The sequence below is a fragment of the Cervus canadensis genome, chromosome 10, assembly GCF_019320065.1.
Source record: "Cervus canadensis isolate Bull #8, Minnesota chromosome 10, ASM1932006v1, whole genome shotgun sequence".
NCBI lineage: Eukaryota > Metazoa > Chordata > Mammalia > Artiodactyla > Cervidae > Cervus > Cervus canadensis.
In genome coordinates this window covers 64,516,624-64,539,505 of record NC_057395.1, presented here as the reverse complement: position 1 = coordinate 64,539,505, position 22,882 = coordinate 64,516,624, and the positions used below count along the sequence as shown (strand labels likewise).

The window sequence follows — 22,882 nt, the reverse complement described above, 5'->3', positions numbered from 1 at the left end:
GTCAGTCCCCTTTCTGGCCATGACTTCATTCGTAGCCTCTTTATGAAGGGATGTGTTTTATTTGCTATAAAATTAGGCTAAGTTTGCTGCTGGCACCAAGAGAATCACAGCTTCTCTCTTTACTTGGGATCAACTCAACCCTGACTCTGGCTTAGACTGTGAAAATTCAGACAATGACAGCCATTTCCATCAAATTGGCTTCTTAAGGCTTTGCTTGGGCCCCCCAGCCTGATGCTGGGAAAGATTGAAGGCAAAAGGAGAAGACGGTGGCAGAGGATGAGATGGTTAGATAGCATCACCAACTCAGTGGACTTGAATTTGAGCAAACTCTGGAGATAGTGGAGGACCGAGGACCTGGTGGGCTACAGTTCATGGGGTCACAAAAAGCTGGACACGACTTAGCCACTGAACAACAGCAACAACCCAGGAATGACTCGGGACAGTGTGACGCAGATGGACTAGTATGCCAAAAACTTCCTGCAAAACTTCCTTTAACTTTCCATGGCAATGAAGTCCCTTGTGGGCATATATGGGTGAGGGATTAAATGAAGAGAGAAGGAAGATGTGGGCTCAGAATTATCAAGAATCCCAGCATCAGAAGCACGTATGGAGATTCGTGGGCTACATGATTTTTTTCCTCAAAATTTTAGAATGTCTTGAACATTCTAGTTCCAAACTTTCAACCCACAAATAAGCTCCAGTGGAAGTGAGATTTCAGTGATAATGGGTAAATGTTCACCTGCACACCATTTGGCTACATAGTTAAACTTTAAACTGTTCAAATAAAATATTCACTAAACTTAAAAAAAAGGAACAATTCTTAGAGAGGTGAAGGCTTAGAAATGTGAGTGAATGGCGTAGGGGCGCTGGGGGAACTGGGTGGGTGACAGGAGAGGATCTGGGATCACCTAACCTGCCCCCAGACCCTGGCCATTTGGGAATGAGGTCTCCAGTCAGAGAAGACTGGGGCTGACCCTGTGAGATTGTCCTCTGAGGGCCCTGGAGCCAGGACCAGGACACAGCTGCGGGGCCTGAGAGACTCCGAGGCCAGCTCTCCATGGGACAGTTGAAATTGGAGGTCCACAGAGGCAGGAGAGGTTCCAGTAGGGTCTTGGCCCACCCACCCCCAGGCTGACCCCCGACCATCTCTCCCCACCCCCAGGTGGCTGTATGAGGGCCTGAGCCGGGAGAAAGCTGAGGAACTGTTGCTGCTGCCTGGTAACCGCGGAGGGGCCTTCCTCATCCGGGAGAGCCAGACCAGGAGAGGTGGGTAAGCTCAGCGCCACCCTGGGCTCGTCCCTGTCGTGCCAAGAGTCAGGTGTGATGTGACTCGGGGGTAGCGATAGGAGGCCAGATGTGAAGGGCTGGAGACTGGCCTCGGAGTCGGGCGGCCTGACTAACTGACCACATGCCAAGAGAACCATCAACAACAGGGAACGGGGACCCCCCGGTGGCTCCAAACGCAGGGGCCCGGGGTTTGGTCCCTGGTTGGGGAACTAGTTTCCACATGCCACAACTAAAGATCCCATGTGCTGCATCTGGGACCCAGTGCAGCCACATAAATAAGTGAAAATATTAAAAAAAAAAAAAATGAGGCAATGACTTGCATTTCCAAAAGTGGGTGTGAATTGCCCACAGAAGGGATCTAGGCTCAGCCAACGCTTTGGCAACCAGGACTTATCATATAGTCATAGGAGAGTATAGTCATTCCCTGCCTTGACCAGCAATGATTTCTCCTCCCCAAGACACAACAGAATCCTGATCTCTTGGCAAAATGTTGACAAGTTGACAAGGTCTCTGTGCTTTGGGTCATTAGCCAGTTGGAGCCAGAGAACCCACCAGGAATCACCTCATGACCCTCCTCTCTCTGCTGTGCAGATGGGGAAACAGAGGCCCACAGAGGGATGGAGACCTGTCACGCTGCACATCCAAATGGGGCCGCTCACACCCCAGGTTCAGGGCCTTTGCAAACAAAACATGAAGACAAGTCTGTCTCTGATGCCCTTGCTTACTCTCTGAACTGCAGCCGGATGTCCCTTACAGCAGGGACAGAGAGGAACAATGTTCACATTTATGTTAGGCCCTTTAACTGCCTTCACACAACCCTGTTGCGGGGGCAGGGGTTGTACTTACAATGTTCCCATTTTACAGATGAGGAAACTGAGACTTTTAGAGAAGAGAAACGATTTCCCTAGGGAGATACAGATAATAAGTGCAGAGCTGGGGTTCAAACCCAGCTGAGGTTCATCTCACTTCAGACCCCCAAGAGAGGCCCACCTATGATGATAACGGTGATTCATTCCAACCTCAGGGATGGACTGGGGAGAGGCTTTGTAGGATGGGCTTTGTGTGCTTGTCCTAAACTGAACTAACTTTGATGCATTGTCTGGGGCGTACTCGATTCTCTCCTCAAGTCTCTCTCCTGGGGCTCCTTCCAGCACATGTTTGCCTCTCCTTTCCTTTCTTCTCCTTTTCTTCCTTCTTCCCGTCCCGACTCCACTTCTCCCCAGCCCCTCCTACTGTTTTGCAGAAAGTACTAGCATCACCCCCTCACACACCCTTAGGCTGACCAGGGTCGGGGGCTGGCTCAAGTGCGGTAGCTACAAACAGGAAACCACAGCGGTGCTGTTGGGGGCAGGGGTGCTGCAGACCAGGCCCAGTGAGCTTGAGAAGCCGCAGAAAGTGCTCCAGTGCTCAGCTGCCCCACCCCCACCCCTTCTCTGGCCTGATTGAACCCCAAGAGCATAGTGACCGGAACTTATTGCCACTCTGCCCCCTTCCTAAGAAGGTATATATACAGGAAGAACCAGTGGAGAAATAAAGGAGAAAGCAGATAAGAATCCGTAGGGTCTTTTTTTTTTCCTTCCACTTTTATTGAGACATAACTGATAGCCAGCACTGTATGAGTTTAAGGTGTAAAAGGTCCATAAGATCTCTAAGGATTCACAAAACTGTTGGGATTACGGTTAGATTTGACTCTAAAGTTTCCCACAGCAATGCCAGAAGGGATTAGTACAGAAGGCAGCTCTCATCAAAAAAGAAAGAAAATTGCCAATTCTACAGGAAAGGCAGCAGTTTCCCATTACTAATTTTTGATCTCTCATCTGGGGCTTCCTTTTGGAGAATGCTTGTCAAGAAAATGGGTCATGACCCACTTGTGGGTCAAGAAATCAGGTTAATTCGGTGGTTATGGACCAGTGGGTCTCAAACCCGGGTGGCCATCAGAATCACCTGGAGGTTTTTTTAGACCAAAGACCTGGTCCAGGCAGTTCTGATTTTGTAAGTCTGGGGCCTGAGAGTTTGCCTGTCCAACAAGTTCGCAGTTCATGCTTGCTACTGCTAGCCTGGGGACCACACTTTAAGATCTAGACCTAATGGGCTTCCTAGGTGGCTCAGTGGTAAAGAACCCACCTGCAAATGCAGGAGATGCAAGAGACGCAGGTTCGATCCTTGGATCAGGAAGATCCCCTGGAGTAGGAAATGGCAACCCACTCCAGTATTCTTGCCTGGAAAATCCCATGGACAGAGGAGCCTGGTGGGCTACAGTCCATGGGGTCGCAAAGAGTCAGACACGACTGATCTAGACCTTGGCTTTGTATTAGAATCATCTGGGGGAGATTTATAAATTACTGATGCCTGCCCTCCACCCCCAGACTTACTGATTTAATTGGAAAGGGGTGTGGCCTGGGCCCTGGAAGCTATAAAAGCCCCTCCACCCCCAACCCTGGGTGATTGTGATGTGCAGCCAAGGTTGAGACCCGTTAAGCTGGTGAATGTGGACCGGTGAGTGTTTAAAGTGAAGTACAGCTGAAACACTAGGGTGCCTCACTGGGGTTGGGGAAAATACTACTTCATCAAACTTCTGTTTTTAATCATTTTAACTGTGTCCTGGGTCACAGTGTAAAATTTCGTAGTGTGGTTTGTGGTCAAAAAAAAAGTTTGACACTAAAGCTGTAGGGGCCCAAGTGACGCCATAGGATGGAGGTTCTGAGACCCGAGTGTACAGGTATCGTCAGGGAAACATCTTGCCAGTGTGTTCCTGGGCCCCACTGCAGACCTGCCAAATAAGACGTGGGGCGCAGAGGTCAGAAATCTGCTTTCGTCACAAGCTGTTTGGACAGTTCTCCTGTTCTTTTAAGTTGGAAAACACAGTTCCAATCTAGGGAACCCAAAATCAAGTAATGAGAGACAGTGTTTTTCCATGTTTGCATAATGCATCTTGTCATATATAACGGTAATTAACTGTTGACTGAGTGGGTGAAACCAGGATCAGCTTTTCTTTGGCCCAAGGTGCAGATGTACCTCTGGGAGGGGAATTCTACAGGGGCTTTGAGCCTGTGGGTGGACCAAGGAGGAAGTCCTGGGGCACTGAGCTCCCAAGAACACAATTCAGGGCCTGGAGTCGGGAGGGGAAGGGGCCTCTACATCTTCCCCGAGAGTCCCTCTGGCGTACCTTGTGTTCTAGGGAGCCATGGCAGGGCCTGAGTCAGGCTGAAAATCTTGATGTGTGAAGGGGCTCAAAGGACTTCTGGAGGTCCCAGGACTGTTCAGAGGTCAGAGCCAGGACCAGACCCCAAGAGCACCACCCTCTTGCCTTCCTACTGTCCTACTGTGTGTTGATACTCTGTTGAGCATAAGAGATTGATGAGCTGTACACGCTTCCTGCCCCTGAGGGGCTCAGCTCTGTGCGTTCTGTCAGCTGAGAAGCACTTATAAGCATCTCCTCTGAGTCAGGCCTGCTAAGTTGTGGTTCCTGCCCTTAGGCTCCAGACAGTTGAGGGTCCAAGGTGCAGCATCCTCCAGGCTCTTAGCTTCTCAGAGGTCTCAGTGGAGGTTCAGAGCTTTTAGTCTAATCCCTCACACCATTGTGGACCCCTCCCCTCCTCCTGGCATCATCGTCAGAACACCTGGGAGAACCTGGTGCCTGACCCCACAGGTTACTGCAGGCCAGCCTGTGACCTTGGCTAAGCCTGCCTGAGCTTCCTGCAAGCCCAGTACCTTGCCTTTTCCCCCACGGGTCTCCCAATGGCCCTGCACCAGCCGCAGCTCACACAGCCTGCCTTCCGGCCCACTGCCTACCAGAACACTCCGTGAACAAACACTCCTTGTTCTTTCCATTGCTGTATCCTTGCACACGAGCCTCCCTCAGCCTGGAAAGCCCCCTCCTCCGTTCTTCCACTTGGCCGACTCCTACTCATCCTTCACGACCCATTGCAATGTCAGTCCCCAGGTTGTTTGCCACCCTTTGCTCTCAATTCCCATAGCTACCTGAAAAGACCTCTTCTGCAGCCGCAAGACATTTATTTCTTAAAACAAAGTCGGGTGTGTGGTCTAAGAGCAGGGGAACTAAACATAAGGATGAGGACCATAAAGGAAAATTCTGGCTGAGGCATGTGCCAGGGACGTCCCACTGGCACATGCCCCAGAGAACGAAGATCTGACTACCTGTGTCCCGGGCTCGCATAGTGCCAGCTCCTGCTCAACAGATATTTACTGGATAAATGGATGAGTGAATGAGTGCATGTATGTACACTGAGGGGAGGAGAGGGGGTGAAGAACTGGGGCAGGGTACACTGCCCCCTCACACCGTCGGTGCTCACAGCAGTTGGCGTACAAACGGTGGCAAGGACTCCTCAAGTCTGCTTTAAATCATGGCTGTGTCCAGTGTTCATCACTGAGATTCAGTAATTCATTCAGCAAATATTGCATGATGACTCTGTGCCAGCCGCTGCTGTAAGCGGTGGGAATTCAACAACAGAAAAAGCAAAATACCTGCCCACAGTTTAGTTGGCAACGTGGATAGCGAACAAATAGTAATTAAGCATCTGATCATGGCAAGTGCCCTGGAGTAGGAAATGGCAACCCACTCCAGTGTTCTTGCCTGGAAAATTCCATGGACAAAGGAGCCTGGCGGGCTGCAGTCCATGGGGTCGCAGAGTCAGACACGTCTGAGCACACACAGCAGCACGGCAGGTGCCACAAAGGAACAAGAACGCAGCAGTTAGGAGGAACCCAGTAAACAGGCGCATCCGCTGCGGGAGGCAGGTGCGTGCCTGGAGCAGGTTCAAGGTCACCGAAAGTCAGGTCACACAAGGTGTTGCCAGGGTGAGGGCTTCTGATCTATTTTAAATGTGACAGGGAGGGTTCTAAGCAGGGGAGTGACATAATCTGATCCCTATACTGTGCAAAGAGAGGATCTGGCAGGGGATGAGGTGAAAGTAGGAAGCCACAGTAAGAAGTCGGTGGCTTCCAGATTTGTTCTGAATGTAGCCAGTACATTGAGGTTTTTCTGTAGGGCTGGAAGGGAGATTAAGAGAGAATGGAAGCTGTGAGGGGTGATGCTGGGGTTAGGAGCTTAGTAATGGGTGAATCGTGCTGCTGTTTTCTGAGATGGGAAGATGGTGGGCAAATAAATTAGAACCATCCCTCGTGAGGCTCACCGTTGGTTATATGATGGGTGGGGTAGTGTTGAGGGAGAGCTGGGGCTTCTCCCAGGCAGAGAACGAGCTCTGGAGAGTTGTCTGAGTAGGAACTGAGTTGTAAAAGGAAGACTTGGTGTTGACTCAGGTGGAAGAGTGTTCCATATAAAGGGAACAAATGTGAGCAAAGAGGCAGAGAACGGAGAAGGAGTGTTGGGTGCTTGCTATATGCCAGACCCTGCTGAATGTTTTACCTGCTTTACCATCTGAATCCTTGTGGCAATCTCCTGAGACAGGGACAATTATTATCCCCCTTTATAGATGAAGAAACAAATCTGAGAGGTCAAATAGTGTCTTAAGAGACACAGGCAGGGTTATAGTATGCAGGGGTGTTATATGGTGTGACTCTATGGGATATGAACCCAGAAAGTCCAAGTTTAGAAGACGTCCTAAAGCTGGGAGACAGCAGTAGATATTTGGGACTGGCTGCAGCGTGCAGTGAGATGGGACAGCAGGACGCCAGGCACAGAGAGCGGTCACAGATGGTCTTGGTAGGAGACCTGTCCCCCCTTGGGGTTGGCAGAGCTTATTAGCTCTGAGTCTGCCAGTCAGGTCCCCAGCGTAGCTGTGAGGACCCTTCCTGGTTCTGGTAGCTGTGGTGACAATGGCCGAGATGGGGTGGCTGGAGAACCAGGCCCCATAGAGGAACTTGGTCACTAGTTCAGCTCACTGGTTGACCTCCAGAGACTATTTTCAGATAATGTAGCCCTTTCCCAACCAGAGAACTTTTTCAGGGTGACAGCACAGCTCCAGAAGAGATACTTTTCTTTTTTAAAAAAAATGTTGGCTGCTCTGGGGCTTCATTGCTGCAAAGACTTTCTGTCGTTGCGGTGAGCAGGGGCCACTCCTTGTTGCGGTGCCCGGGCTTCTCATTGCAGTGACTTCTCTTGTTGAGAGCACAGGCTCTAGGTGAGCAGGCCTCGGTGGTGGCAGCACACGGCTCAGCAGTTGTGCTTCACGGGCTTAGTTGCTCCGTGGCATGTGGGATCTTCCCTGACCAGGGACTGAACTGGTGTCCCCTGCATTGGCAGGCGGACTTTCAGCCACTGGACCACCAGGGAAGCCCCAGAAGAGATTCTTAAAGAAACAAAGTCAAGGTGTCTCCAGAGTCAGAAGACAAAGAAAAGGAAGCAGGGACCCTACTCCATACTTCTCAAAGTGTACTGACTTCATAGCCGATAGCCTTGCTAAATTCACTTATTAGTTCTAGTAGCTTTTTTGTAGCTTCCTTAGGTTTTTCTACATATATGATCACACATTATCTATAAATAGTTTAATTATTTTCCAACTCATAGACCTTTCTTTTTTTTTTCTTGTCTTGATTGCACTCGCTACCACCTCTAGTATATAACAAGTTGTAAGAACATTCTTGCTCTGTTCTTAATCTTAGAAGGAAAAATTTAGTCTTTCCCATTAAGTATGATGTTACTTATAGATTTTTCACAGATCCTCTATGTCAGATTACGAGGAAGTACCCTTCTGTGATAGCAGTATAGTTCCCCAATAATGTCTAGGTCCTAATCCCTGAAACCAGTGAGTGTGAATTACCTTGCATTGCAAAAGAGAGTTTGTTGATGTGACTAAGGGTTTTGAGATGGGGAGATTATGGTGGATTATCCAGTTGAGCCTGATGAAACCATAAGGGTCTTTACAAGAGGGAGGCAAGAGGGTAAGAATAAAGATGGAATAAGGGGCCATGAATTAAGGAATGCATGTGGCTTCTAGAAACTGAAAAGGCAAAGAAAGGGGTTCTCCTCTAGAGGCTGCAGAAGAAATACAGGCTTGCCGATACCTTGATTTTTGTTCAGTGAAACCCCAGCATCGTAAAATAACTTGTTACAGCAGCCGTAGGAAACTATTACACCTTCTATTTGTAGTTTTATTTTTAAAAAATCATAATTGAACTGTGTCAAATTATTTTTCTACATTTCTCCAGGTGATCGTTTTTTCCCCCCTTTATTCTACTAATATAGTGCATTAACACTGATGTTCAGTTTTTTTATATGAAACTTTTAGTATTTTATTCATTTTCATAGTTTTACAGTATTAGTAAAAATAATGGCCATTATAAATAAGTATAAAATGGAAGTTGATGAAAAAATAACCCTAAGTCTTCCTTGACTCCCACCCTCCCACCAAAAAACTAGCTAGTATATGGCAAATATCCTTTTCACACATTATCTTTAGACATACATTCACTTTGTAGTGGTGGATGGTTTAGTCACTAAGTCACATCTGACTCTTGTGATCCCACGGACTGTAGCCTGCCAGGCTACTCTGTCCATGGGGTTTTCCAGGCAAGATTACTGGAGTGGGTTGCCATTTCCTTCTCCAACTGATGTTCAATTTTTAAATCAACTTGTATTCCTGGGATAAAGCCAATTTAGTCATATTGTGTTATCGTTTTTATATATTGCTGGATACAGTTTGCTAACAGTGTGTTAAGGATTTTTTTGTCTCTATATATGTATATAAAGGGATATTGGTCTACAGTTTTCTCATAACGTTTTTGTCTGATTTTTATAGTAAGTTAATTGGTGGTCTCATAAAATGGGTAGGAAAATGTTACCTTCTCTATTTTCTTAAGAGAATTTGTGTAAAATTGAAATTATTTCTTCTTAAATATTTGATAGAACTCACTAGTGAAGCCATCTGCCCAGAGTCATCTTTGCAGCAAGTTTTAAAATTATGAATTCAACTTCTGCAATAGATACTGGTCTATTCAAATTTTCTATTTCTTGTATCAGTGTTGGTAATTTGTGTCATTTAAGGATTTGTCCATTTCATCCAAGTTGTAGAATTTATTGGCATAGAGTTGTTTATGCCCTTACCCTTTTAATGTGTGTAGGATCTATTCTGTAGTGATGTCCCCTCTTCCTGATGTTGGCGATGTGTGTGTGTGGTTTTTTTCCTTTCTTTCTTGATCAATCTAGCTAGAGGTTTATCAATTTTATCAATCTTTTCAAAGAATCAGCATTTGATTTTTTTCTATTGTTTTCTATTTTTTTTATTTCTGCTTTATTTCCTTCTACAAAAATTTATTTTTTCCAGCTTAAGGTAGAAACTTTATTTTATGCCTTTCTTTTCTTCAAATATAAGGTTTAAAGCTACAAATGTATTTTTAAGTCCTAATTTAGCTGAGCTCACAAATTTTTATTTGGTTAAAAATATTTTCTAAAAATATATATATATTTTCTAATTTTGCTTGTGATTTCCTCAATCTCTGGGTTATTTCCAATCATCTGGGAATTTTCCATATATCTTTTTGTTATTAATTTATAATTTAATTGTAGTCAGAAAACATACCTTTAATTATTTCAATGTTTGTTAATTAAACCAAACAGGCTGGTTGCATTGTTCAACTATTCTATTTCCCTACTGATTTTCTATCCTATCAAGTACTGAGAGAGGAGTGTTGAAATCTCCAGTTACGATTATGGACATCTCTTTCTTCTGGTAATACTCTTGGCTTTGCTTCTGTATCTTTAATCTCTGTGATTGAGTGCATACAAATTCAGGACATCCTCTTATCTCTGATAATATTGTTGGTCCTCAGTTCTACTTTTCTGATATTAGTATAATCACTCCAGCCTTCCTATGATTAATGTTTGCATGATACATATTTTTCATCTTTTACATTTAGCCTGTGTTTTAATAGTCAAAATGTGTTTATCAAGTAGTTGTATTTTTTTTTTCAATATATATTTATTTATTTGGCTACATGTGGTCTTAGTTGTTGCATGTGGGATCTGGTTCCCTGACCAGGAATCAAACTGAGGCCCCCTACATTAGGAGCTCAGAGTCTTAGCCTCTGGACCACCAGGGAAATCCCAAGTAGTTGTATTTTTTAAAATACAGTTTGAAAATCTCTGCCTTTTAATGGAGTATTTAGACCATTTCCTCAAAGTAAAAGCTTCCTAAAAACCAAGCAGTGCCCGTGGTTTGGGAAATTCCCTCCTGCATATTGTTGGCATTCCACAGGGAAAGGTTAAGTGACAGGGTCACTGCCTCTTCCAGGTTCTCTGTGCCAGTTCTCTCATCTGTAAAGTGGGGATAATTGTACCTACCGCATAGGGTGGTTATGAGAATTATATCCCATATAAAAGGTGCATAGTAAGCACTCAATAAATGAAAGCTACAGATAGCTTTAGCTCCTTAGATAGTAATAATAGATTATTACCATTATACCACTAAAGAACCCTCTTCCTATTTGGCTTTTTAAAAAAATAATTTTATTTATCTATTTGTGACTGATCTGGGTCTGCATTGCTGTGCATGGGCTTTCTCTAGCTGTGGATGCTCTTCTTTGTGGTGTGTGGGCTTGTCATTGTGGTGGCTTCTCTTGTCACAGAACACAGGCTCTGGGCCTGCGGCCTCAGAAGCTGCAGCCTGTGGCTCGGCAGTTGCAGCTCCGGGGCTGCAAAGCACAGGCTCAATCGCGGCACACGGGCGCAGTTGCTCCTCGGCATGTGGGATCTTCCCGGATCAGGGGTCAAATCCACGTCTCTTGCAGTGGCAGGGGGTTCTTTACCACTGAGCCACGAGGGGAGCCCCCCGTTCGCTTTGACGAAGTGTTGACTGAAGAAATGAATCCCATGGTAAAGTTATAGAGAGCTCTCATATGTATCCTCATCTGCTGAAAGTTACTATTCTAGGCCTGATTTTATATAGTTAAAATTTTATATAGTCCTTTTTTTCTCTATTTTTCAACCATGGCCAGTTATCTGTTTTTTGTTGAAACCTATCATCTGTATACTTTAAACATTTGCATTTTCATTTTATATAAGTTATATCTCAATAAAGTTGATTTTAAAAACTAAAACAGGCAATTCCCTGGTTGCCCAGTGGTTAGGATTCTGGGCTTTCACTGCTATGGCCCAGCTTCAGTCCCTGGTCTGGGAACTGAGATCCCATAAGCTATGTGGCATGGCCAAAACTACCACCACCCCCCTAAAAAAAAAAGAAAAAACTGGAAAAATTCTGTCACTTGCAGCAGTGTATATAACATTCATGTATGAAGCTCCAATACTTTGGTCACCTGATGCAAAGAACCGACTCATTGGAAAAGACCCTGATGTGGGGAAAGATTGAAAACAAAAGGAGAAGGGGGCAGCAGAGGACAAGATGGTTATACAGCTGACTCAGTGGACATGAATCACTGACTCAGCGGACATGAATCACTGGCTCAGTGGACGTGAATTCGAGCAAACTCCCGGAGAGAGCGGAGGACACCATAGCCTGACATGCTACAGTCCGTGGGGTCACAAAGAGTCGGATACGACTTAGTGACTGAACAACAGCAACAGGTTAAAGGCTGATGATAAAAGCAACACCCAGATGCCCACCTGTCAGCTCAAACCGTGCACCATTACCTTTGAAGCCCCTTGGCTGCTTCACTGTGTCAATCAGTTTCGTTTCTTCCTAGCTTTGCCACACATGCAGTATAGTCAGTATAGTCTTGGCTGCCTCTGAATGTCACATAAACAGAATCATCCTGAATGTGTGCTTCTGTGACTTGCTGTTTCTGCTCATCTTTGTGAACATTTACCTATGCTTGTGTGCATGGCGCTTATTACCTTTTACTACAGAATAGTGGGGCTTCCCTAGTGACTCAGATTGCAGAGAATCTGCCTGCAACACAGGAGACCTGGGTTTGATCCCAGCATCAAGAAGATCCCCTGGAAAAGGAAATGGCAACCCACTTCAGTATTCTTGCCCGGAAAATTCCATGGACACGGAAGCCTGGTGGCCCATAGTCCATGGGGTCACAAAGAGTTGGACACTACTGAGCGACTAACACTTTCACTGAATAGTGTTACTTTCTGGAATCTACCATTCTCTTGAGTTCATACGGGCTGTTTGCAGTCTGGGGCTTTTCTGAACAATGCTGCTCTGAATATTTTTGGTTTTGTATTGGCAAGGGATCATGCTGGGATGGAACCACTGGGTTGTGAGGTATACTGGGTTGTGAGGTATGGGCATGTTCAACTTGACTAGTTAATGCCAGCTGTTTCCAAAGTGGCTTATACTGACTTACCTTTCCACCAGCAGGCTAAGAATTCCTTTTTCTCTGCATCCTTGCTAACATCTATGATCACGTTCTAACACTTCTGCCCACTTGGATCTTTATAATAACAGCCAACACTTAATGCTCACATCAGCTGTGGCAGGCCCTGTTCTCAGCACTGTGTATGCATGATCTCATTTCATCCTCAAGAGAGCCCTAGCTGTTATGAATGTATTGTCATTTGTGAACAAGAGAGCAAGTCTTTGTCTTTCCCCTCCCCTTCTGTCTGAGCCTGGTGGCCACTCTCTGTGGCCATTTCACATGTTCCTTCTCCCATCCTGGGCAGGGCTGGGTCCCAGCACAGCCTTAGTCCCACCCAGAGCCTTTCCTCCTCAGGCTGTTACTCCCTGTCGGTCCGCCTCAGCCGCCCGGCCTCCTGGGACCGGATCAGACACTACAGGATCCAGCGCCTTGACAATGGTTGGCTGTACATCTCACCACGCCTCACCTTCCCCTCTCTCCTGGCTCTGGTGGACCATTACTCTGGTACGGCCGCCCCCCACCTCATGTGAGAGTAGATGGGGATTTGGGCTCTGGGGGCAGTCAGTCATCTCTTGGACACTTTACCTGCTGGAGAATATCCAGACAGAAGAGGGACCAGCCCTTTCACCACCCCAGTCCCTGTGCCAAGAGACGCAGCCTGGGAGCCCCGGCTTCATCTCACGCCGACAGAGCCACTCAGATGTCCTGTGGGTGTGTAGGCCAGTACCTCACCCACCACTGTGGTTCTGAGTCAAGGTCCCCCACGGCTGGCACGTTCTCTCTGCAGGAATTTGGCCCACAGCTGTTGTTACTGTGGAATTTAGTCAATTCTCAGCATCTTCTGGTGCCTATCCTGTAACAGCAGTGTCAGAGGCAGAGAGGAAAGACCACTGCTGAGAAAACTATCAGGGGGTTTCTGGACAGCTATTCCAGGGAGCGGATACTGACTGAACAAGTGGAGACTGATCATTCCTTAGCTTTCTTCTTTCCAAAGCACTTTCCTAATCAGAAAACTGGGGCTCAAAGAGGTCCCTCAACTTACCCAAAATCACACAGTAAAATTAAGTCTCCCCAGTTAGCCCAGAATCTTTTACTGCATCTCAGCTTCCAGATGAACAGTTTGGGGCTCCCAATGCCACCAGCCAAGTGTGGAAGGCTGTCAGGGTGAGGGTGGTTGGCTGGGGAGGGAAGTGGGGCTGGAGTCGACCAGGTCAAAGATCTAGGTCTCTTCCTCAGAACTGGCAGATGACATCTGCTGCCTCCTCAAGGAACCCTGTGCCCTGCGGAGGGCTGGCTCACTCCCTGGCAAGGCCATACCCCCACCTGTGACTGTGCAGGCGACACCACTCAACTGGAAAGAGCTGGACAGGTGAGGGGCCCCTGGAATGGGAAGGTGGAGCAAAGAGTTAGAAGGACCCACCCCTGGGAACCTGGACTGGGGGTGTCACCTTCAGGGACACCTGGGAGCCACTGAGCATTGTCTGAACTCAGAGGCCAGCCCGGGCTCAGCGGGTCTGCTGGGGGGACCAGCAGGGACGCCAAAGCAGGCATGGATACAGGGCATGCCTGGACACCAAGGTGGCCAGGGTGGATGGGCAGACAAGATGGGATACAACAGAGTACCAGCCCTGAGTGAGGTCAAGCAGGGGTCTGATGTGACAGGGAACAGGGAACCAGGGGGTTTCCAGCAGGTTCTGAGAGCAGGGACTGTGTGGCAGGGGCGGGGAGGAGGCTGAGGCCCCCGACTCAGCTCTGTCCCCTCTCCACAGCTCCCTCCTGTTCTCTGAGGCATCTGCCACAGGGGAGGAGTCCCTCCTCAGTGAGGGGCTCCGGGAGGCCCTGAACTCCTACATCAGCCTGACTGACGACACCTCCTTGGACGAGGCCAAGGCCGAAAGCAGACGGCGAAAAGGGAACCAGGGCTGCAGCGCCTAGAGCCCCATCTCAGCTCAGCCTGAGCGAGCACCCCAGAGGCAAGGCTGCACGGAGGGGAAGGGAGGTTTGGGACACAGAAGCACATCCAGGGTCCCACCAGTATCCTCTGGTCCTTCCCCTCTTAGCCCTAAGAAGTCACTTAACCTCCTCCCAGTGTGATGACGTGGCCTACAACCTCTAGTTCAAGTCTAGAGCAGTTGAGAACGGGGCCAGGACTCCAAAATGAGACCAGATGTCCTCTGGGGTCTGACCCAGTCAGTTTCTGAGTTTGGGATCTCCAGTGTCATCTCCTTCTGCCTGTCGAGAGTCATTCTCCATCCCACAACTCCTCCCACAAGTTAGAAAACCTCCATCAGCATCAGGGCGGAAAAAGTAACCATTTAAAGAAAACTGACCAGTCTCACTCAGAATGCTACCACACCTCTGAAGGTAGGACTGCGGCCTGGAAGGAACAGGAAAGCAGAGGGGATGGGTGGCTTAAACAGCAGCAGAACCTGGGCTGGCCGGCTCCCACCTGACCGCCACGCCAAGAGCAAGACCTCTGACAGTCCAGGTCCTCCACATCCCCGTTAAGCCCCTTCTCTGGACAGTCCTAGCTCTCAGGTTTCTTTCATTGTGTAACTCATCCTTTGAACCTGGCTACGCTTTTCTAGCTGTAGCAGCCTTGCCACCTTGTGGCCAAATACAAAACGACACCATCTGAGCCCAGCACACTGCAACAAGGTTACAGTCACATTCCCTGGGTGGGGGCATCAGAGGGTGGTAAGCCCTCTCTCCACAAAGTCAAGGCCACCGCCTGTACCAACTCCAGTCCTCCATTTCCCTGCTGCCCATGAAAGGAAAGGGGCCTGGCTGAAGCTGCTAAGTGAGCAGAGAGAAGAGGGAAGAAGGAAGGGGAGGGGAGGCCACCGCCTCTATTGCCCTACTGGGTTCTGAAGCTAGAGTGGAGGTGGGAAAGGCTTTACCAGTATCATCAACAGGGTCTCAATTAAAGATCTGATTTATTCAAGTATCTGAAAACATTCTACAATGAAAACCATTATCAGATGCTGCTTGTACTGCGCTATGGACCATGCACATACTGCCGTACTGTTTTCAGAAGACTTAAAATGCCCATGATTGGTAGTTTAAAAACTGTACACCTGATGGAGAAGGAAGACAATTTAATGTTTCATCCAGATCCAGAGGTGCAGCAAATTAAAGGACAGCTCCAAACTGGCAAGCAGGTATCTCATGATGGTCTCCAAGAAGAAACAGTTGGCGATGGACAGTTCAAAAGTGCTTCTCCAAAAGGTGGATGGTTCTTTAAAAAGTTTCAGGTCGCAACCCTTGCAGAAGACACTGACGCCCAACACACTGATTCTCGGTCCAGGAAACATGGGTCTTCCGGGTTCCACGTGGCTGGGGAGCCCCTACCAATCATGCTTCTGTGCTGTGACTAAGGGGTCTCTGGACCGGACAGGGAGCAGGCGGGGGCCGTGCACCGTCAGTCATAGTGGATGGCAGTGTAGAAGATGATCCAGATGACCTAGAGAGGAAAGAAGCAATGTTTACAGGTCCCTTCACCGACAGAGTCAACACAGGCTCCTACTCCACCAAACAAAAGCGTCCTAACAAAGTGAGCACAGTGGACTTCCTGGGGGCAAGCCAATGCACAAGCTGCTTGGGGGCTTACATAATTTCACTGAAAACAAGATGTCTCCAGTAGAACCTAGGACCACCTTGCTGTGCTCCCAGAGGACCCTGGACAAGTCTCTCCTCCTGCCAAACAGTGCGAGGGCTTAGAGTTACAGATGTGGAAATGATGGAGGTAAAGCAAATTGTACTGCTAGTAAGTGTAACTCATGTCATACCCTGTCAGCTTCATATCAGAGCAGAGGTTCTCAAACCTGACTGTCCTTGGCAATCTTCTAGAATCTTTAAAAACATAGATGCCCAGGTGCCACCTCCCAGAGATTCTGACTTCATCAGTCTGGGCTAGGGTTTATGACTTTTAATATATAACTTTGAGATCTAATTCATTGTTCATGAAGTTTACCCCTTTAAAGTATATACAATTCAGAGGTTTTTCATATATTCGGAGTTATGAAAACATTTTAGAGCATTTTCATTACCCTGCAAACAAAACCTATTCCCGTTAATAGTTACTTCCCGTTTCCCTTCCCACCCCTGTCCTAACAACCACTAATCTACTTTTTATCCATATGGGTTTGCCTCTTCTGAACATTTCACATAAACAGAATCACAACATGTGGCCTTTCGTGTCTGCATTTTTTCCACCTGGAATCATGTTTTCAAGGCCCACCCATGTTGGAGCCTGTACCAGTACTTCAGTCATCTTTAGGGCCGAGTATTTCTACTATATGGGTATACGGCATTTTATCCAGCCATTCGACAGGTGATGGCAAATGCAAAAAATTTCCATTTGGAGACTATTATGAATATATGTGTTAAATGTTTCCCAGTTTTCAATATGCAGCCAGAGTTGAGAATTAGATGCAGAAGTTGACAAAGAGCCCTGCATTCACTCACCACAGGGAGACTACAGAGTGCCGCACCCCACATCTTATGAGACATTAACTCAAGAAAGGCCCTCCAGCCTCAGGAGTCTTGAAAAAACAGTACGCAAATCACACAATGTAACTATCAAAGGGCTCCCCTTGAATAACTGAGAGCTCTAGGAAATGACAAGCCTTGCTGTGAAATTCTCAGTTACACATACCATGAACAAGGCAAACGATGTCATAAACCCTTCTTTCGTGAGCTCCCACGTGCCGCCATATTCTTCCTCGTCTATCTGCAGGTAGTTGCTGAAGTACAGGTACAGGACGCCCGCGTTGATCAGGCAGAACCTGGAGCAAGGGAGGACAAGCACCAAATGAGCTGTAGGCGTGGAGGACCCAGAACTCCCACCAACAGTGTCCAGCTCTGTCAGGGCACTGGCAGCTGCAGTTAACCGTGTCATGGGGGCAAATGAAGTGATCCATGAAAACACACCTAGCTCCTCAGTGGAGCTGCCCACGTGGTTGTGTCAGAGAAAAAAAACCTCTTTTTAGTTGATCGGCAAGCATATGTAAGTTCTCCAAGCCCCCTTGAAGACAGACAGAAGGCTGCTGAACAACCCCAAATAAGACCAGTTCCTGACGGCCTCCAGGTAGTTGCAGCTCAGGAAGGGGGGTGGCCATGGAAAAAACCCATGTGAAGCTGCTGCTTCACGGCCTAGTCAGGCAAGCAAGGGCATGGTAAAGCAGCCCCTGCATAACCCCCAACGGGAGACAATTTCTGAGTGTTCACTGGCGGCTACTGCACTCGATGCAGAGGTGAACATGGCAGTGCCAGCCGTCAGCTCACCATCTATGAGGGGGGCAAAAACAACAGTCAGAGTGGATTGAAACCAGAGGGTTCAGAAAGGTCTCTGACCCCCATCACATATGATGTAACGGATGCAGGAATCGGAATACTGAGACTAGAAACACAGCACTGTGCCCCACTGATCTCTCGGTCCTGTGGCTGTGTAAAAGTTATATTCATGAAGTGACCAGAACTTCCTTTATGATCTTTCCTCTTACAGCGCCTAATCTTAGGGGGACTATATGCCTTAGGCCACACCCCTCTGAAGGCTGCAGTGGAAAATGTAAAGAGAACAGGTGCCTCCTGGCGGATGAAGTGTGAACTGCTGCAGGGCGTGGTAGGGCAGTGTGATGACAGGAGTATAAATCCTTGTGCAAGGTGGGGAGGGGGTGTGCTACAGACCTAAGGCTGTCTGAGCAAGGTGAGGCTGAGGCAGGGTGTGAGTAGTCAGTGTGGGCTTTCTCAGGCCAGAAAGAATAAGAGTTGGGAGATCGGTTTAGACCTGTTTCAGGACATCAGTACAAATAAAGTTTGAGGACAGGGAGTGGGAAAATGGCTGAATGGGGAGGCAAGAAGCCCCGAAGGCTTCAAGTCTAAGTGCTTGGGAGAACCATGGGTCCAGCAACAGAAGCAGGGAGTCAGGGAGAACAGACGGTTTTTCTTGTATATCACACAAACTACAGTCCCTGGCTTAGCTATGTCATGGCCACACTCTTACCTGCTACTAGAAGTCTGGGGACCCAGCCAATCTGGCCACATCCCTCTGACAGGAGTTTCATTTTGGACAGGCTGAGTTAGTGGCTCTAGACAGAGCCTACTAATGGGACTTAGAAATGTCACTGGGGCTCAGCTACTAAGCTCATTTAGAGTCTCCTACTGTAAAAGTGGTTGCTTAATGAGATGATAAAGGGAAATACAAGTGAAAGAGACAAAGGATGACAGGGAGAGAGAAAATGGCTGACATTGGGCCTGCCTGCCAAGGTTCACACACTAAGTAGAAAGTGAAGTCACAGCATTTAAATGTCTGGTGGTCAAGGGGGAGGGGTCAGGAAAGGACTGGAAGTCTCCACACTGAGATTTAAGGATGGGCATCCATTCTATACTGTAAACAGAACCACACACCAAATGTATGGGCAAAGACAAGCATGCTGGATTGGGGTGGGGGGCAGGGGGCTGTGTGCGTGTGAGTTGCTCAGCTGTGTCTGACTCTTTGCGACACCATGGACTGTAGCCTGCCAGGCTCCTCTGTCCATGGGAGTCTTCAGGTAGGAATATTAGCGTGGGTTACCATTTCCCTCTCCAGGGGATCTTCCCGATTCAGGGATGCATCTCCTGCATTGGCAGGCGGGTTCCTTACCACTGAGCCACCAGGGAACCCTGACTAGCGTGAGTCTTTGCTGTATTATTCCCAGATTGGGTGACTTCAGAGAAACCCCTCAGGGCTCCTGCAAGACGGAGACAGGTGCAGGGGGTTCGAACCACTGTTACCCTCTCCTAGAAAAGTGATCTGGGGAAGACAGGAGACTACTTTTTTTTGGCTTTTAGATTGCCTTCTGCCATCTCTGGCCATTTTCCTGGTATCTGCCTTTTTTTCTCACAGGAAGCTCAAATGGGGTGACCAACATTCTAAAAATGTGGTATGTATCTTCATAGCACTTCCACCCTGAGAAGACCTCTACGAACCCCAGGTCCTGCCTGCATCTCATCCTCCTCAATGAGTCCTCATCAAATGTCCACTCTGTCAAAAGTGAGTTGGAGGATAAAGCCTATGGTTTCCTTGGACAAACAGTTTGCTCAGCATCATAAATCAAAAACCTCTTTAGCTGGGAGAGAGGACTATACATTCGTTTTCGGTTACCTTCTGAGAAAACAGCCAACTCAAATGAGTTTGAAATGCTTTCATACTTTTCACCCCAGAGTAAGGAAATAAGACATGTGATCACAGTTAACACATCTATGTGGTTTTCCAATGTTGAGTACTGACAGTTTGTATTCCCTGTGTGAAAAGAGAAAAGGCCAGAGGCTTGCCTGTCCATTTCTACCATAACTTGCCCACGACTCCCATCTTAAGACAATTCCCACAAATCTTTTTAAATCAACCTGGTGGGCATGCAATGACTTCTTAACAAGTTGAGTGATGACCAGGGGCTGGTGTCAAATGCTGCCACTGGCCACAGGTGCACAACAAAGGAAGAAGGACCCGACCTCCTATTTTTTCACTGCCTTTAAAATGTACGGACCTGGGGCTTCCATGGCAGTCCAGTGGTTAAGTGCTTCCACTGCAGGGGACATGAGTTTGATCCCTGGTCTGGAAACTAAGATTCTGCATGCCATGTGGCAAGGCCGAAAAAAAAAAAAAAATGTAGGGACCTAAAACAACTTCTGCCAAAGCCAAGATTCAGGACATCCAGCACAGTGCACAAGGAAGTGATCATCAGGTACAGGAGCTCTTCCACCTCCCAAACTTCCCTAGACAACAGAGGTCATGTCAGAACTAGATTCCTGTTACCAACAGGCAATATAGCAACCTCTTGCATGAGGTCACTATGGACCCATGAATGAATAAACTAACCCAGATCTTCATAAAGGTAACATGCCTGACTCAAGACGTTCCCAGGCCTGCTGAACTGAGGAGTGCTGCATCAGACCCAGGAGGGCCATCATGGGGCCAGTTTTTTGCTTTAGTCATTACACACACACACAGAAACTTAAAAAGACCAAAAAAAAACCCAAGACTTACCCTGCTATTCCCAAGAAACCTCGCAATGGTAACACTCCCCAAATGACACCTAGGACCACAGCAATGATCTGTCGGAACCAGTAGATCACATCTAAAAATTCATCCTGTAGAAAAAAGAGAGAATGTATGCATTATCTGGAGGGAGTACTACAAGAGAACCTCTTGTAACAGGTGAGGAACAGAAAAGCTTTCTGCTAAACTCATCTTCCAGAGAAATTCCCCCCCAAAGCAATGGTATTTGGTTCTCCAATCTCTGTATCTTCTTCTTATACTAAATTGTGGGTTAAAAAAATAATATATATTTACTTATCTTGGGACTTCCCTGGTGGCTCAGACGGTAAAGAATTCGCCTGTAAAGCAGGAGGTGCAAGAGACGTGGGTTTGATCCCTGGGTCGGGAAGATCCCCTGGAGAAGCAAATCACAACCCACTCCAGTATTCTTGCCTGGGAAGTCCCATGGATAGAGGAGCCTGGTGGGCTCCAGTCCATGAGGTCAGAGTCAGAGAGTCTCTTGTAACAGGTGAGGAACATAAAAGTTTTCTGCTAAACTCATCTTCCAGAGAAAATTTCCCCCAAGACAATGGTATTTGGTTCTCGAATTTCCACATCTTCTTGTACTAAATTGTGGTTTAAAAAAAAATGATATATTTACTTAAGAGATGGCTTCCAGGGTGTTGTGCTCTAGATTAAAATTTTAGACTCATTTACTTTTTTTTTTTCAGAAGCTACAAAAATGAAATCACTGTGACAGTAACTGAGCTACTGGCCAGTTAAATGACCTGGGGATACCTAGACAGACTAACCACAGGCGGAAGGGCTGACTGTGAACCAATTCACTACCACTTCCCCACACAAGGAATTCTGAGTAAGTCACAAAGGAGAGGCTGCATTAGAAACAAAAGTGAAGAAGGTGCCAGCACATCTAATTTTCATACAAGAACATGGAAGATTCAGGCTTCTGACCTTCCCTGGACTGCAGAAACCAGTCCTTACACAAAGAAAGTAAGACATGACACAGCAAATCAGAAAGGTTTTACAACAGCTGGGCAGGACAAGGGCACTTTCAGGAAGTACCTCCCATTCACCCCCGCCCCCTTACATGAACCCCAGGAAAACCTATTTCATCACTCCAAAAAAAAAAAAAAAAAACCAAGGGAAAGATTGCAGATCTAACAATCTTTTCAGGCCAACTGGAATCAAGCTATTGGCAATAGTTCCTTCCCCATCATGGAGCAGAGGTGGGGAAGTGCTCACATTTATATCTTCTGAATGCATGTGACCAGTAAGGACATCTTGAAGTTCCCCAACCATTCCTCACACACATTTGGTGGTCTCTCCCCGACCCCTACTCCCCACCACACCGCATGCACAAACGCTCACCCCTGAAAGGCGGTCTCAGTCTCCCCTCTTAACTCTCACACTTATTAGGGTATTCAGTTTTCTCATTCGACAGGAAAGCAATGGTAGCTCACCTTTAGTGAGCCTCACTATGTGCTAAGCACTTTAACGCAGCAGGTACCCCACGTCGGAGTTTTTCTGAGACTCAAGTGAGATGATACACAGAGAGAACCGGACACATAGTAAGTATTCCATAGAAGTCTGCTCCTGTTACTGCTCCTGCCAACGTCTCTGGTAGTTAATTCTACAACATCAGTCACTTACTCAAGATCCTGCTGGCACTAAAAGGCGGAGATAGAATCGAACTCAGCTCAGTCTTGCCGTTCAGGCACGCGACCTGCGTGCGAGGACAACTCCTCCGCCCCTCCTTGCGGGTTCCCGCGTGACCCGGGTGATTTCACCCTTCGACCAACTCTGTGATGAGCCCCGAGCCTGACAGCTGGACCCGCGCAGTTTGCCCCGACACCCCTGGGCCACCCTGAACACTCGGCCGGGCCCGGACCGGGGCAGGGGCAGGAGCTGGTTCGGGCCTGTCCTTTCGTCCCCGAGTCCCAGCCGGCTCCTCGAACGTGCGCCCCCGCTAGTCCCCACCGCACCTTGTCTTCCCAGGCAGCGTCGCTCCGCAGCACCTTGCTCCAGACAGAGACTTTGAGGGCCCCGTTGGCCAGCTGCGGCTGAGACGGCTCCTCCTTCCGCCGCCCGCCGCTCATCCTCCCGTCGCGCCGCCCGGGCCGGGCCTGGGGCGCGCGGGCCGATCTAAAAGGGGTCGGGGTCTGGGGTCGCGGGTCACGGAGCGGGGGTCTGCGGTGGCGGCGACAGCGACAGGCTCAGCAGATCGGTTCAGCGGCGCCCCTCCGGCAGCCTGCACTTGCCCAAACACCCGGGCTCTGTTGGCTCGGTAGAGACCAGGCGCGCGGAAGGCGGAGCCAC

General features: G+C 47.9%; 2 protein-coding genes across 3 annotated transcripts in view; one reads left to right on the top strand and one right to left on the bottom strand.

Moving 5' to 3' along the window:
- Positions 1-16,713, top strand: part of SLA2 (Src like adaptor 2) — a 27,347-nt gene extending 10,634 nt beyond the window's left edge. For both annotated transcript variants that reach the window (XM_043478694.1, XM_043478695.1), the window contains exons 5-8: positions 1,163-1,266; positions 12,883-13,032; positions 13,765-13,897; positions 14,298-16,713. In XM_043478694.1, the coding sequence (XP_043334629.1) occupies positions 1,163-1,266; positions 12,883-13,032; positions 13,765-13,897; positions 14,298-14,463 (553 nt within the window). In that variant the 3' untranslated portion in view covers positions 14,464-16,713. The remainder of the gene's footprint in view (positions 1-1,162; positions 1,267-12,882; positions 13,033-13,764; positions 13,898-14,297) is intronic.
- LOC122447928 (respirasome Complex Assembly Factor 1) lies at positions 15,446-22,882 on the bottom strand. The gene is made up of 4 exons (XM_043478706.1): positions 22,549-22,882; positions 20,555-20,658; positions 17,186-17,315; positions 15,446-15,991 (listed from the first exon to the last, which is right to left on the bottom strand). The coding sequence occupies exons 1-4, from the start codon at positions 22,660-22,662 to the stop codon at positions 15,950-15,952; spliced, it is 390 nt and encodes a 129-aa protein (XP_043334641.1). The 5' UTR covers positions 22,663-22,882; the 3' UTR covers positions 15,446-15,949.